This window comes from Colletotrichum costaricense (assembly GCF_030867565.1).
Source record: "Colletotrichum costaricense strain IMI 309622 chromosome Unknown Scaffold_11.1, whole genome shotgun sequence".
Classification (NCBI taxonomy): Eukaryota; Fungi; Ascomycota; class Sordariomycetes; order Glomerellales; family Glomerellaceae; genus Colletotrichum; species Colletotrichum costaricense.
In genome coordinates this window covers 1,717,621-1,733,220 of record NW_026848240.1, presented here as the reverse complement: position 1 = coordinate 1,733,220, position 15,600 = coordinate 1,717,621, and the positions used below count along the sequence as shown (strand labels likewise).

At 50.6% G+C, this 15,600-nt stretch overlaps 7 protein-coding genes across 7 annotated transcripts; 3 read left to right on the top strand and 4 right to left on the bottom strand.

Moving 5' to 3' along the window:
• Window positions 1-126: 126 nt before the first annotated feature.
• CCOS01_10916 (uncharacterized protein) lies at window positions 127-1,977 on the bottom strand (the record flags this gene model as incomplete). The annotated part of the gene is made up of 3 exons (XM_060459069.1): window positions 127-1,608; window positions 1,655-1,789; window positions 1,849-1,977. 3 exons carry the CDS (start codon window positions 1,975-1,977, stop codon window positions 127-129), a joined length of 1,746 nt encoding a protein of 581 aa, XP_060310871.1.
• A 1,196-nt stretch (window positions 1,978-3,173) lies between these two features.
• CCOS01_10915 (capsule polysaccharide biosynthesis protein) lies at window positions 3,174-4,459 on the bottom strand (the record flags this gene model as incomplete). The annotated part of the gene is made up of 2 exons (XM_060459068.1): window positions 3,174-3,813; window positions 3,900-4,459. The coding sequence occupies 2 exons, from the start codon at window positions 4,457-4,459 to the stop codon at window positions 3,174-3,176; spliced, it is 1,200 nt and encodes a 399-aa protein (XP_060310870.1).
• Window positions 4,460-4,876: 417 nt separating this feature from the next.
• CCOS01_10914 (uncharacterized protein) lies at window positions 4,877-5,489 on the top strand (the record flags this gene model as incomplete). The annotated part of the gene is made up of 3 exons (XM_060459067.1): window positions 4,877-5,181; window positions 5,264-5,313; window positions 5,458-5,489. The coding sequence occupies 3 exons, from the start codon at window positions 4,877-4,879 to the stop codon at window positions 5,487-5,489; spliced, it is 387 nt and encodes a 128-aa protein (XP_060310869.1).
• A 2,564-nt stretch (window positions 5,490-8,053) lies between these two features.
• CCOS01_10913 (uncharacterized protein) lies at window positions 8,054-9,145 on the top strand (the record flags this gene model as incomplete). The annotated part of the gene is made up of 3 exons (XM_060459066.1): window positions 8,054-8,409; window positions 8,479-8,656; window positions 8,711-9,145. 3 exons carry the CDS (start codon window positions 8,054-8,056, stop codon window positions 9,143-9,145), a joined length of 969 nt encoding a protein of 322 aa, XP_060310868.1.
• A 1,184-nt stretch (window positions 9,146-10,329) lies between these two features.
• CCOS01_10912 (glyoxalase family protein) lies at window positions 10,330-10,758 on the top strand (the record flags this gene model as incomplete). The annotated part of the gene is made up of 1 exon (XM_060459065.1): window positions 10,330-10,758. The coding sequence occupies one exon, from the start codon at window positions 10,330-10,332 to the stop codon at window positions 10,756-10,758; it is 429 nt and encodes a 142-aa protein (XP_060310867.1).
• Window positions 10,759-10,875: 117 nt separating this feature from the next.
• On the bottom strand, window positions 10,876-13,817 carry CCOS01_10911 (uncharacterized protein; the record flags this gene model as incomplete). Its single annotated transcript, XM_060459064.1, has 10 exons — window positions 10,876-11,106; window positions 11,185-11,536; window positions 11,589-12,076; window positions 12,134-12,600; window positions 12,664-12,879; window positions 12,967-12,982; window positions 13,036-13,310; window positions 13,403-13,457; window positions 13,529-13,563; window positions 13,634-13,817. The coding sequence occupies 10 exons, from the start codon at window positions 13,815-13,817 to the stop codon at window positions 10,876-10,878; spliced, it is 2,319 nt and encodes a 772-aa protein (XP_060310866.1).
• A 400-nt stretch (window positions 13,818-14,217) lies between these two features.
• Window positions 14,218-15,202, bottom strand: CCOS01_10910 (uncharacterized protein; the record flags this gene model as incomplete). Its single annotated transcript, XM_060459063.1, has 2 exons — window positions 14,218-14,680; window positions 14,739-15,202. 2 exons carry the CDS (start codon window positions 15,200-15,202, stop codon window positions 14,218-14,220), a joined length of 927 nt encoding a protein of 308 aa, XP_060310865.1.
• Between the last annotated feature and the right edge of the window lie 398 nt (window positions 15,203-15,600).

The following is a 15,600-nucleotide window of genomic DNA, read 5'->3' as shown; positions in this document are numbered from 1 at the left end:
CAGAGTCTGGTTCCGTCACAATATTGATGCATGAGCAGAAGCAGAGCGACTACAGTTCCATTAGCGCTTATGTGTGCCTTTTCTCTTTCCTTGAATACCACTTTCAGTTTCTGAAATAAGATTATCTCAAGCTTTAGGAGGCAGCACCGTCGGCACAGGAGGCCGTGTCGTTGTTCTGGGCAGCTCAGGCACAACAGGGGTGGGAATACAAGCGCAAGCACTGCTAACCCTTCCGACGGGGCTCTTGTCCTTGTTCTCGACACAAGCACTGGTGGCATACTCTGGTAGCAGCTCCTCGTCCGTGTTCAGTCGCTGCGTGAAGTTGCCGCAGAACTCGACAGACTCCTCCAAGCGATCCGGGATGGACGAAGCCCGCAGAGCACGGAGGCAGTTATCCGCGTTGCACACAGGCGCCTTAGGGCACTCCTTGGAAGTCATCTTGACGACGAAGCTACCGCGCTCGATAGTGTGGACAAAGATGAAGCCGGACTTGAAGTTGGCGTACGATGACCAGGAACCGGCGAACTGGACCTTGCCGCCGCCGACTTCCTCATCGTCTTCGGGGTAGATATCGAAGAAGCCGGCTTCACAGATGCTGGCGCCTGTGGGGTCCTTGGTGACGCTGCTGACGTCGATGACGTTCAGGCCGTTGCCGTAGTTTGACTGGTAGAGGTAGCCGCCAACAATATACTGGTTGTGGTCGATGGAGCGGGTCTTGCCGGCGTAGTGGCCGGTGTATACGGGCTTCTCGAGGTCGCGGATGTCAAAGATGTGAGTGGTGGGAAGGCCCTGAGTCATCGGGCCAACCTTGGCGTCACGCTCGTCGAACTCGTCGTCGAGGAAGATGTACTCTTGCCAAGTCTCGTTGTTAACGACACCCTGGTGGACGTACTGAGCGCCGGGGTAGTCACTGATGGAGATGATGTTGGTGACGTTGCCGGTCTTGTCGGTGACATCGTAGATGGTCAAAGTGTCTTCGTTGTAACCGTAGCAGATATCTCGGCCATAGTAGCGGGTATCGGGGCCACGGTAGACGAGGCACTCGGCGTCGTGGACGTAGCCGTCGCCGGCTGCGCATCCGGGGCTGGTGACGTTGGTGGGATCGCTGATGTCTAGGAAGATCAACCCGCCGCGGCAGGGGAGGTTGTCTCTTACACGAATCGTCGCGTTACCACCGACGGAACCGCAGGCAATAGCGTAGTTGAGCTCTTGGTTGACGACGATGTTGTGGGTGCGGCCGACGGGGAGCTCGTCCCAGTGGCCGGTGAGCTCGGCCTGGGTGAAGTTCTTTGGGTTCGCGGGGTCGAGGTCGAGGATCTTCTTCATGTCGAAGAACTGGACGCCGTGCTTGATGGCTTCGGAGCCAATGACGGCGATGTCACCGACGATTCGGATTTCTCTCCAGTTGGATCCAATGGAATCGTATTGAGGCAGACGGCCCAAGTATACCAGCTTGCCCTCCTTGCTGATTTCGGCAAAGGCAGTGCCGTCGTATTGGCCAATGGCGACGAATTCTCTTCCGTCTGCCGAAGTCCAACCCCAGGATGATGAACCTCTTCCGCCCCAGCTGCCAAGCTGCTCGTGAGACAAGAAGTGGTACAGATCGATCTGAAGGGTATTAGTTGAGCCTTCGAGAGGAGTTTGGTAAACTCACATTTCTGCATCTGAAGGTGTTGTTGAAGTCTCCGGGAATTGCGGCAGCAAAGCCGTCAACGCAGGGAGTATAGCTGAGCTCGGGGTATTTGGCACTATCCATAAGTCCAGCGGCAGCTTCCTCTTCCCATTGAGCCTATTGTGGTATTAGCAAATCTGAATCACTATCATCAGGTATCGTGGGCGAGACCTCACCATCTTGATGCCCATGATGCGGTGGTGAACGGCGCCGGACGCATACTCGGCCTTGGTGCCAGCGCCAGCTGCGCTAGTCAAACCGACAATGGCAGAGCCCAAAAGGGCTGCAGAGTTGATGCGAACCATGTTGACAGAATCTTTGTAAAGTGACTCAGCCAAAGAGTACCGCTACTTGACACAGACTTGACGATGAGACTATCCCCTAGGACAGAGTAGCTACTCGATCTATAAGTACTCGAAATCCTCAATTGGGTTCGTCATCATCCAAGGCTAACTAATAAGACGGCCTTTCTTGTCCCCCGCATGGCAGACGTTGGTGTGGAGAATGCTATGGCAGTCGTGATTTTAGGGGAGGCTGGCGAAATCCAGGCACGCGGCCTAACATCTCGCCCATCGAACCCGAGCGGAGGGAAGCACCAAAGGTTGACCGATACTACCGTAAAAGCTTGGCCAATATGAGAGTACATGATAAGCAGAGCTTGGTTCCATACGATAGGGACCAAGCTGACCTTGGCGGTCTTGGCGACCCCCCAGCCGCCTAAGCTTCGTAGGCGTGCGCAGCAACTGTCAATTTGGTCCAAGAAGCTCGCCGAGCACCTAGTTCCTCGAGCTGTCTGCTTCTGGAAGGTGATTAAAGGCTTGGCTACTTACGGTGATAGGCAGGTGCGTGATATTGGAACTCTGACATGACCGAGTAGTTGGGTCAGTTGATTAAGTTTGAAAGGCGGGGAACTCTTGAGGCTGTTGATGAGCGATTTTTTGGGTGGCAAGTGTGTGGACGCCGCGATTATGCTTCTTGTCTCACTGCATAGGAACTTTGGGATTCTGAAATCCTTCACGGATTGGTAATAGTCTTGCACAAGAAGCTTCTCTTGATAGGCCCCTCTCGCCTCCTTTAGGTAATATCTGTTTGCCTTATAGCCATGCCCGTAGTTCGCCACTGCATCGTCAAGAACTTTTGAAACTCCAACACATGAAAATAGGGTTGAACTATCAGAGTAGTCAACTATTTCGCTGTTTCTAGGTGGGGAATTGATGGTTACTGCTTGCCGAGCATCTTACAGGCTGTAACGAAGACTCGTCGCTTACTAGTAAGGGTAAGTAAGAGAGGAACCATAGTAGCCTTCTAAGTAATGTTGACATTATATTAGATCAGGGTCCCATGTACCCAGCGCCTCAGCTTAACTTATGTTAAGGCGCAGTGGGTTTTGTTCTGGAATTCAGTGGCTACCAGATTGTGTGTCGTGCGACGTATTTCGAATTTACCAGGCTCTCCAATCAAGCGATTCTATTGCCGTTCTTTACTTATAGAAACAACTTCTTCAAGACTCAAGAAGGCCCTTTCGCAAGATCGTCTTTGCTTTCTCTGGGGTTCTCACCGCAATCTTCTGTCGTTTCTGAGTGAAATTTATCGCACCATATCGCAACAAGCCTCCAAATATGCCTGGTTGGCAATCTGCGCCTGGTCTATCATCCCATACACTTCCAGGTTGCAGAGAGTTCACGAGGCCTGACCCTCGGGATATCTTTTGCATGCTTGTCTCAGAAAGCAGTGTCCACACTAACTTGGAGGCCTCTTTGTGACACTCTGACTCTGGGTCAGTGTCAAGACCGAGCGCTAACAACTCATAGAGATGCTCCCCGAAGTTCTCCCCACCGATGAGAGTCTTCGCAGCCCAGTGCTCCTGTAGCACGTCGATGACGAGGACGTGCGACATCCAGTACTCAGATGCGTTGAAAGAATCGTCATCGCCCCCCTCGACCATGCACACTCGTGCCCAGCATGCATTCTGGGCGACGTAATCCAGGAGCTCCTCAAAAGAGACCTTGAAGTCCCACTTGAAGCCCTTGCTTTTGGATTCAGAGAGGGAAAAGGATTCTTTCACGTGGCTTAACAGTGGATGAGTGTTTATACCCTCACTAGTCTCACGGTCTTCCCAAAGATGAACAAAAAGGTCGTGCCTGGGGTAGTCAGCATAGTACAAGATATGATCAAGAGACTTGCTTCCTCTGCTTAATACATCCTCATGGAGTAGAAGTGTATTTACCATCTTTTGATAAACGGGTTGCCCTTTCTCGACGCGAGAAAGTGATTCGCCAAATACTGCGCAAATTGAATTGGCGCGGCGATCTCGTATGGTAACTCAGGATCCTCTAAGGCAGACCACAAACCACGATCCAAGTCACGGAAAAGAATGCATCCAACATCCATTTTCACACCGCCGTAGGTGTACAACAATGCCCCAGTGATCATATCAGATGAATGCTGCCCAACATGCTTTCCAGTCATGGTACCCTCGATAAAGCACCTGGGAAGCATCTCCTTTGGTGCGAACTCCAAAGCATGATTTGGCGACCCTGGCACGTTGTCAAGAACGCGAACAGTCCAGTCTGGACCGCAGATGCGAACCCAATCAATCACGTTGCGCCTACACCACGATGGAAGTTGATCAATTCCGCCATCCCAGTAGGCCCATACGTTCTTCTCGCCTACAACAGGTACGTGGCAGCGTAGAGATTCAAAGATCTCGTCGTCCGATCGCTGGTCGTGAGCATTGATCACCTGCAATTTGTCTTTGAAGGCTGGAGGTATCGCATATTGCAACATGATGTCGGTAATGTGCGACTATGCGAATGATGGGCAGGTCGGTAGTTGAGTTAAATGCCGTCCCTGAGGTAAAGCGATGCTGGGTGCCTTTGGATACCTACCGATTTAAGAGGAGGCCGGATCTTCCCGTGCGAATAAGCGCTACTTTAGCGCTGATGTTTACTTTGAGCCGGTGCTTTCAATCGTCTGGCGTCTCTCAACTGAGGCGCTAGGCGGGAGGATGTCACTCTGAGCTCCGAGACATATAGGATCAAATGATGTCAGATAAGGTAAGGTACCAAGCTAGGAAATATAATCAAGAGAAGTAAGACCAGCAGTCCGTTCTTTACGATGTGTCGTCACTGCTTACATACATGTGCTTTATCGCCCGCATTGGTCTTTATAGAAGCTTAAGTCATCCTGAACTCGACTCCAGCAATGAAACAGAATATTACCGTGGTTGTTATCGGCCTCGGGCACGGGCGTGGAATCAGCGACATTCCACCAATGTTCCAGAACACGCCTTACTACGTCGCTGCTTGCATGGATCTCACCGAGGTAGATGAAGAATACCGCTACAGTCCTCATAACCTTGGTGTCATCCTGCATAACCTTCATCCAAGGCCCCGGGCTCTCCTGATTGGCATCGCTGTTGACCCTTCTTACACGCAACCTGTAGAGCGTGTGTGGAACGAGGATGTGGACAAAGTCTTGAAGCTCGAGAAGAATGCATCGAGAGGATGGTAGGAAAACGTCTGCGTCTCGGTAGGTACCTATTTTCCCAAACAACACTGGCATGATCGCTCACCAGTAAAAACTTCCCAGGACACATTTCGTCGACCCTCAAAAACCCGAGACCTGGTCAGAAGTCAGGAGTACGTGGCAGAAGGAGATGTTTCGTCAGCTGGATGGGGCGTTTCTACCCAAATGAGCTAGCCAGACACACATGATATCTAAATGAAGCGAGTTGGGTATCAATCACGAATTGAACTGACATCAACGAAAATTCATTTTCTCAGAGTTCTTCACTGTCATGTCCATGATGTACTGAGGAATGTGTCGTTGCAACTCATCCACGACATCCTGACGGCCACTGTTCAGATCACTTGGCAGCACATCGGTCCTACTAGAGGACTGATTGCTACTTGACGTTATGTACTTCTCAAAAAACTTGGATCAATCGCATCACTCGTTCCAATGAATGGATGAAGATCCGAGAGAGAGTACTCATAACACCATTGTGGTAAATGAGGCGTAATTGCTGGCCGGCAATTACGGATCCGTTTTTGTACTACAACCATCTAATAAAAGGGACTCGCAACTTCTATAACATCTCCTTAGATGATCTCATTCCTTCTCGTAATGATGTCAGAGCGACTTCAGCGGGAGTCTGTCAGCCTACTTGCTTACTTCGTTTTTGACATAAATCACCTCAATGGGACAGTATCGTCCGAAACCGGATGCCCCAAGTCCAAACGGCGAATGTGGGTGGGAGCACAGAGCACTCTCGACCTGTGCCGAATCATTCGCAGAGCCTCAAGTAAGATTGATCGACGGTAGGATTGTTTTAGCTTTGCAGGTTGACGAGAAGGCGGGGACTATTCTTTTTGCCCTTTGCCCTTACATTAGTTTGTTGAGTGACTGCGGATTTCTTCTGGTTGTAAGGCTTAGCTTGAGCACATACCTAAGCTTATTGTTCGTCTAACTAGAAAGTTCTCACCGGACCCGACCTCCACCGCGTTTCTCGGACGCCGTCTCGGTGTTTAACATCGCCTGCCTAGGGGTCTCCTTGAACGAAGTCCTGCGTTCCCGTGTTGGGTCACCGGAATTCTAAGACGGGTATTTCTCCACTTCGAAGAGCTGCTTCCGTGCTGGTCTAGACTTTCGCAGCGGCTGCTTGCCTTTTCTCCCCCCATTCTCTTCTGATTCCCTCCCGCTGTCTCCCAACCTCCGATCAAACCATGGTGCGGGGCACGAATCGCGTGATCAGATTAGGACCGCCTCGGTTTGCAGACCTGAACTCAAATGGGTAGGAGAGTCAGTGAAATCTCCCGCAGATGCCCGATTAGGACAACACGAAAATTACATATTAACCTGTCAGCTTTGAGGATGCAAGAGATGATAGTTTCTGTCGACCGCACTTTTGATTGTGCAGCGCAGTGCATGTACGCAAGCAGGGTTGCTTGTCAGCGTCGGTAGCGTATCTACCGGTAACCCCATCGAGGGTGCCCGTCATGAGATCACTCAGATCTTGAGCTCCGACCAAGATCATAGCATCTGTGTGGTTTCCAATTCCGAGCCGTCAGAAGGGCCTAGTAGCCCACCATCTGCGGCCAGTAGATGAGCTCCGGTAGCGGTGTCTCAAAGTTTTGTAAAGAAGAAGGAACGTGAGATGCGATAGGCGAGAGTGATTACAGAGACCTTGATCATCATCTGTTCTTACAGTCATTGCATCGGATGGCCAGCTTGGGCCAAGGGTCCAACGACCTCTAGGCGACGGCTCAATGACTTCACCGAACCCGAGGAGGTGGATGTGATGGGCAGTCAAAAAAGCCCGACGATGGAGGCTTTCTCCCACTGATCCCTCATTTGATCAAGCCCATGAACTCCAATTGCGCGAAATCACGGGCGGGGAACCTTGACGGCGGTCTAGACAATGAAAGACGAATAGATCCCCCCTCTTTCAGCCGATGCATGGCAGAAGCTACCCATCGTCTGGTGGCAGTTTCTTTCCATGGTGACGTAGAGTTGAAAGGGGAGATGGAGGGTGCACCCAGGACTTCACGAACGTTGCATAGCGAAAGCGACATCTCTATTTCATCACATCCCACCAGTGGCCACCCTCTTCATTCAAGAATGGAGGGTGACATGGGAAGCAAAGCCCCCGTCCATCCCGAGGGAAGGTGCTGGGCATTTATTCGCGGCTCTTGTTGTCGAGGCATCCGTATGTTATATGTAATAGAGGATCAGTAGATAGGTTGACGAAGTCTTCCTCTGTTGGTGACGACTTTAAAAGTATAAGTTGCGAGTCTACTCGGAAACATCAAGTGTCTGATTGGTCAAACATGTAAGATGGTGTCCAGAGTCTCCCACCCAACCGTGTTTCATGAGGGGGGTCTCAGCACCAGTTCGCGGGCAGCCCATAGTTCCCCACGGGGCCCCCAACTTGTATGCTTGTATGGGTTCAAGGGCATGGCTTCGATGAGAAACTTTGTGGTTACAGACTGAACCCCGCGTGGCATCATGCTCGACCCTTGCTTCTGCCCAGAGATTTGGGATTCCCGCCGGCGCGATGGCCCGTCACAAAGTCGCCGATTCTATGAATTTCGGCTCTTTGGTCAATTTGGGGTCAGGCTGGCCGTTACCTCATCTACCCTTAGCCCTGTTCATCTATCAAGACCCGTTCATATTGTAGCTGAATTTGCCTCGGCGTCACGGCTCGTGAAAGTCTCATTCCGAGTATTTACGTGATGGCTTATCCCACGATCTTATCCGCCATGTCCGAGCCAAAAATCCCAAAGCAGACAATTACCTATCACGAGATTGTGCCATCATTTTCCAAGCAACTCTGCCCCATTCGTTTACTTTCCGACTTATCCCAAATCGCCTACCAATATGAGGCTCTACATTCTCCTATCATTCCTTCTCTGCCTTGGCGTGGCCAGTGCCCAGATGGCGATGCCAATAACAGAGGCAAAAGGCCGCGGCGGCAGAGACAAAGACAAAGGGAAGGGAGGCAAAGGTGACAATCAGCCTGTCAGAGGAGGAGCTGCTGCCCTCCAAAACCAGATCGCAGATCTTCGAAAGCGGGTTGCCGAAGCCAATGATACAGTTGTCCCCTTCGAGGGAGGCACACTCAAAGGCTTGGTGGGGCTGCTGAAAGTAAACGAGGCGATTGTCACCCTTGGAAGTACCATCGATGTCAGCACAAAGTCCGCAGAGGCCACCAACACCCTGCCGGCAAACGAATCGTAAGCCGCTGTTTCTTGAAATTCTCCGATGGGAAACTGGAATGTCTGTGCTAACCCTGTCACTTGTAGGACCCAGATCGGCACACAGTTCCTTAGTCTCCAGCCGGAGATCAACAACTTGTTGACTGAGGTCCAGGGTAAGCGTCCAGAGTTCGACAAGGCTGGCTTCAGAATCTTGGACGTGAGAAGTCTTATTCGCGACTCTGTGGTTATTCAAAAGGACAAGGCCGGAGATTTGGGTGGTGCAGTAAGTTAAACGTCTTCTGTGATCCAGAGGAGTGCCTGTCTGACTCTTGCCTAGTTTACCAAAGCGCTTGATCCAACTTTCCAACCCATCGCTACCCAGATTAGCGACCAGATTCAGGGCAACTTCACAGCCGCCATCGACGAGTACGATGGTCGTGCTGGGAAGATCAAGATCCCATCCAAGGCCGTGCCTGTGCTCACTGATCTTCTTGCCGGAGTGGCAAGAGCCCTTGGTGTCGGCGACAGAAACAAGGCTCTTGCGGGTCCTGTCACCGAAGCTGAAGCTGCAGCTATTCCGATCACCAACTTTCCCAACGCGGAAGCTGCCTTTGCGGATATCAGTGCCGCTGATACACCCGAAGCAAATATCGCTGCTCAAGAAGCCCTCAGGGGAAATGATGACTTTTCCAGACTTGGCCCCGATGAGAACGATCTACGAGGCATTCCGCCCCTGGTACTTGCTGTTCTGCGCAGATATGAAATTATCTAGAGAGGCGACACGGATGTGTTGAAGCGATGTTGTTTTTCTTGGCTGCTTTAGCTGCAATTTTGCGGCGACGATTACAGTTCTTAAGTGCGCAATGATGAACGCAGTAATGAATCTACGAACCTTCTAGTTCTTAGTTAATACCCTACGATGAATATACGGGTTGATCTATTTAATATTATGTTTTGAAACACTCCATAAGTCGTGCTGTTATCCAGTCCATTGCAAACATAATCTTACAGCTCCTGTTCATCAGAGGTGGAGCTCCCACCAAACGTCTAACTAAAGGCAACAAGGGCTTGAAGGAGATCAATACCCTATCGCTAATGCGATGCAATGAACCTGCTTGGCCTGCGACTCTCGGCGAGAATCCGCTATTTTCGAACTCTTGGAAACCCCGCGCGCGCCGGCGCCGAGCTTATTATCACCGACGTTATTGAGTCGGACGGCATAAGAGTTTGCTAATCCAGGAACAAACGAGTTTAGTTTGAGCTGCCCCTCACGCGGGGCACTTCCGATGACGGGCCAGTCAGCAATGCCGGGCGAATTTTGCATTTTGAGTTCGGTCCACCTGACCCTTCTTCAACTTCCTACATCTAGGTAGTCGTGGTAGTCTCCGAAAATGCGGAAGCAACCTGAGCTAGGCCACGTTTAGCCAATGGATTGAGGTTACCATCTTGGCTTGCTGACGGTGCCGATGGGGCACAGTCTCGGATGAAAAAGAGGGGAAATACCCAAGGAGGAGGCTGAAAGAGACAGGCCAAGAAGAAGAAAAGAAAAGGAGTGTGTCCCTCACGCGGATGGGCTTGGACTCGAATGTGACCATGACGTTGTCCATCACACCCACCACAACCGATTCGTCTGAAACTTCCTTCATGTAGTGCCGGTGGTCCGGTTTAGAATTTTCTTCACCGCTCTCTAAACACAACAAATTCTTTACGCGGCATAGATGTTGACATCAGTCATCGATCGGCCTTCGGTGTCCGTTCACCCAACCCATCTGATATACTTGCGCTGCCTCAACTGTCCTAACGCGGAGTGCATGAAGAAGGAGGGAGAAGCCGCGTTGATCCGTGCGATCAGGCAGACCCCAGTCTCGAATACCACGAAGTAACAACATTAACGCATGTAATTATCCCATCGGGGACTGGGCAAAAGGTTACGCACCAAACACCGGATTCACGTACATGGCCGAAGGCGAGGGTATCGGGTCGGCTTGGAAGATAATCCCGTCGCTTAGCTCGCGGGATATCGCTGCCACAGTCGACTTCTATACGAGCGAGCTGGGGTTCACCCTGGGCGGAACCAAGCCCGAGAATGGTGATGACTCTCCGCTCTACTTTTGCTCCGTCTACACAGGAAATAAGGCTGCTGCCAACATCTACTTCTTCCTGTGCGAACCAAACGAGTTCCATCCTGGAGGAGTAATGATCGCTTTGGGCACGGCAGGTCTGGACCAGTTCCACGACCTTTTATTGTCCAAGGGAAAAGTCGAAGTTGTCGAAGCTATCCGAGATACGCCTTGGGGTTACCGTCAATTCACTATTAAGGATAACGATGGCAATCGTCTGACATTCTTCAAGTTCCTGGAGGGGGGAAATCCAGGAACCGACTGATTTCACAGTGTTATGCACATCGACTTAGGCTGCCTGACTGGACATCGTAATTGAATTTTGATATTTTGCGGGATGTACTACGTAACGGGAGTTTATTGGGTACAATAATATTATACGTCAAGAGGGATGTCCATACAACGGATCCGAGGAAATCGGGAAGTCATGCTGAGATGTCGATTGGTCCATGTTGTTCTGAGCGCTCATAGTGTGGAAGAACATGGGATCCAGGTCGGGGAGCCAGCCTTCGAAGAGATTCATCACGTCAGTTCCGACGAGCGGACTGGGGACAACCGCGGGTGCTTCGATATCCATACGTCCCGTCATAGTCGAGTTAGAGGCCAAGTTCATCTGTAATATTTCCGTTAATGCTACATCGCTCCCGTGAAGTACCGCTCGCTGACAGTATCCAGTGATAGGTTTACTTACAGTCGAGAAGTCCGTGTGAATGTCCGTTGAAGCGACGTCATAATTGGGTTGCTGGGGCAGTGACCATTGAGGCTGTGTAGTGAGTGCCTGGAATGCTTCAGATGGCGCATGTGGTGTCAGGCCGGTTGGACTCCGTCCGTTGACCTCGTTCACATAACTTCGAGCGATCTGTGCAAACTCGCCAACCATGGATCCTGGTATCGCACCATTCGAGATCATTTCCATTCGGCTGCAGTGGCCCTTTACCACGTCAAGCAACGCCAAGTTGGTTGCTGTATGAATTTGCCGAGGATTATGGATGACGAGATCGAATAAGACAAAAAAGGCCATGATGGGAATTGTTGCCATCATCCTGTAACGACCTATGTTATTCAAGGCACACTGGGATCGGAAGTGCGACTTACCACATGGGGGTGTAGGGCGACATGTCTATTATCGAGATCAATTCTAGCAAGGAACGAGCACTGTGCTCTACAGTGTTCAGAGTTTCATCTCGGCGAGAATATTCTGGAGAGTTTTCTGACACTGGCAAGTATCTCAAAGCCATTCGAGAAATCGTCAGGAGGAAACTGTAGTAGAGAAAATGTGTGACTAGAGCAACTGTACGCTCTTGGTCTTCAATGATTGAGTGAGGTTTGACCCAGCCGCCTGGCCTGAAGCCGTTATCCGGCAGTGAGTTTCTCCAATCTTCGAGCTCGTCCAGAAGCTGATCGATGATGTCTAGGTGGTACTCCCCGGGGTTATCGGATACGCCAACAGAGAAGAGTGATGTGTTTGCCCGGGATAGCAGACGCGCGTGGCTGACGAAACATAAAAACCAATCGAAGCCGCCAGAGAAGAAGGATTCGGGTGTGGATGGAACGGAGCAGGATATATCGCAGTCCATGATTGCCTTTTCGGGGATGTCAGTCAGAAGAGACAAAATAGTCAGTCAGGGGATTGAGCTCACAGATGATCTACCATGATGGAAGCTATTGATCTTTTCCAATGAGTAAAACACCCAAAAAGTCCGCCGGAATGCGTCTGCTGCGGCTCCGACAAACTTGGCGTCGGCGAGATTCTGTGCTCGCCGGGCAGCTTCTGACATGAGGACGTGCTCCAGCACAATACCAGCAATACCAAGCGAGTATATCATCATTGCTACTACAGCTTGGAAAGTTGTAAGAGTGTCTGGTAGCATGATCAAATCGGCAAAGTTGGCTAGAGCGATTGAGAAGAACTTCCATGCATCACCTTCCCCAGGCTCAAAAGACCCACCACCGTCGTATTGACAACCAAGAGCAAGAACGGAATGATAGAGACATATCCATGACTTGCTTTTGGGCGCAGAGTGAGGCTGATCCTGACTAAAAGCAGTCCTCTCGAATGCGTCGCGGTCGAGGAACGGGAACCGAGGGTGTACTTGCTCAAAATATACTGCTTATGATAAGCTCATTGCGAAATAACAGTCAAGAAGAGTGGGAGAAGAAGATTACTTACATTTAACATACTTTGCGAGAAGGGCTTTGTCGTCAAGGCAGGCCGGGCGCTCAGGTCGACGATTCAAACTACAAGCACGGAGTTTGACGAACCTCCCGCGTTCCTCAACAGCGCTTGCAATTCGCCCGACCAGATCGTGGACTTTCTCATGGCCGAGGCATTGTGCGAGGGATTTCAATCTCCCTTCAGAAAAGAAGGTCAAATTCTTCGTACCGCCTATGACTTACTGGTCAGGGCGTCATTGGGTACGTGAGATGGTAGGGTGAGATATGGAATTTCCCCTTAGAAGTACATTGCACTTACCAAAAATACCATAACCCTTTTCGGAGTGAGCAGAAGTTCAAGAAAGTGGGGCTATCAATGTGGGCTTACTTTGACATAGTTGGAGGCCTCGGAAGGCCTGGTTGATCTCGGAGCTTTACGAGCTCTATCGAGTACTCGATCCACGTAGAGTTCCGGAATCCGGTGCGGGGCGGGCCGTCGGGCATTTGGATCGGGAGTGGATGATTTCTCCGAGATTGTCGGATCCGGTGACTTAGATGCCGGTGTTGGCAGTGTTGCGAAGTCTAAAACCGATACGGTGCACCCTTGTTGTATCTCATCAGGCGTGCCGGAAGACCGGCTCGTAGGGAAAAATTGTCTTTGAACTAATCGTCCGTAAGATTGTTAATGAGTCCTCAAGAGCCCCGAAGACATAAAATCGATATTGCCTTGGACATGGCAACGAAAGGGTACGTACTGTTTGGCCTGCGGGCCAGTTTCCTCACGCCGAAAACGCACTCGCTCTTCCTTCTCTACGGAAATTGTGTCAGTACAGGCGTCGAAAGAGGTCGCGAGAATTATGCTGATAGGTGCTAAATCTTACCGTGCAGTTGGTACAAGTTCCAGATGACCCTGGGCCTAATTTGGTGATTAGCTATCATTCCATTGAGATATCTGCACATGTCGACGCAGCATCAAGCACGCCTACCTGGACATCGGACTTTGCGCGACGTGCATGCATCACACGACTTGTGGGTTCTAGAGCTTGAGGCGTTACTGGGCATATTCGGTAAAGTCGTCGTCCAATACGGGCTGGATTTCCGAAAGAAGACGAAAGTAGAAAGAAGGAAGCCGAAAATTTGTAAAATCTCGGGGCCGTCGTGAGACGTCATGGCAAAGACGAGTCGAACGGCCACGCAGACACGGCCCGTGCTAGTCGGCGTCGGGTCCGGTTTTCCTGATTAGGTAACCGTTACCGAGGCCTCGGGATTTTATAAGAGGCGGCGCCGAGTGACGCCATGCCGCTCAATTGTAGTTTGTTCCTGTTTACTTTATGAAGGTTTCTCGAAGAAGCTTAAAGGGGAGCAATTAGTATGATGCCATGTGTTCAGCCCACAAGATCTGACAACCGTCGTCAATTGTCCAAGTGTAATATGCGAGCGTTAGCATTGATACTCTCGCACCTGGCCACCTCAATTGCCTCACTCAATCACAACTAAGCCGAGGGCGGTCGGGTCAAATTTTCAAACTTATCACAAATGAAAACTTTGAATCTCTTGGTAAAGAAATGCATCAAGCCTCTTGACGAGACACGGTCCACTGCGTTTCTACCTGTATCACTTTATCTCTGCCCAAAAGCTCTTGTTCAGGGGTCAGGCGTGACTCGAAGTCATCCCCACTATCATCGTTCTTTCCGTTACGTCCGAACGAAGCAACCTCAGACCGATAGCGTACATCGTTTTCCGGGGAGTATATGGTAGCCAAAACGATAGTACCAGGTGCGCTTGGGTGCGATCGTCTCAACTTATTCGAATTGTTGTAGCCGCTGGCGTCCGAAGGCCCGTCTAGCTTTGAAGCACCCCGCCGAGCTGTGCACCGCGAGTACAGTGATCCCAGCATCGGCATGCTAACACATATGATACCCAAATTCGGCTCCACGGTCGACCAAAAGTCGGCCCATATCATTGTTTCAGTCAAGTTCTGGAGATCGAGGTTGGTGAGGCTAACGATGCGGATGATGGCAACTACGCTGACTCTGTTTCGTTTTCTTGTTAGCCTACAGCCAAAGGGGAGGGATACAAGGGCAGCCATACATCAAGCCTGTTGAGAAGACGGCGATGATACCAAGTTTGGCAGGCGTACTCATTTTGAGTGCCCAGACAGTCGATATCGGCAATGTCAAAATCATGATGTCTGTAATGACATTGAAAGCACCGATGGCGATGAACGATGCTATCTGATTTCCACACTTGCCCGTGACAGCTGGATTATATGTTGCCTCGAATGGATGGCAAATCAAGAAGACCTGGAGGATGTTGGCCGTTGTCCAGACCATGACAAAGCCCATGGCGAATTTTGTCGCGGTTCGGAGTCCTGGGTTGACAAAGACTCGAAGGTAGAAAAACATGACGCTGAGTTTGATGGTGCTGATACAGGTCGCGAATATGAACTCGTAGGCAACTAGAAGTTTGAGGATGATGACGATGTTTGGAAGGGTGTCTGTGATCGGGTAACCGATACCCATGGGCGACCCTGATAGCAGATTCGTCAGGTCCATTCAGAACTATGTTCCTCGTTTTGGGGCCGAGTACTCACACAAGCCTTGGATTACTAACATCCCGATGCCCTGAGGCACTGCAAGGAGAATGAGGAGATCATCCCACCACAGCTTAGCCCCCGAAGAGAAGCGTGCGAAGAAACGGAGCGTGACTATAAGAACTGCGAAGATAACCAATACGCAGTTCACGAGAAGATGAGCCTTGACTATCGGCAAGGTTGGAAAGCTGACAGCATGGAACGCCATAATAGCGGGCAGTAGCGAGAACTACCCAGAAGGCGTTGTCTACATCTCGCCTCAAAGAGATTGAAGGAAATATTGTCGAGCGCGATCGTTCGGATTTGGACAAAATCCAAAATAAGACAAAGAAACCAACCCATCATCTCATTTTGGATTCT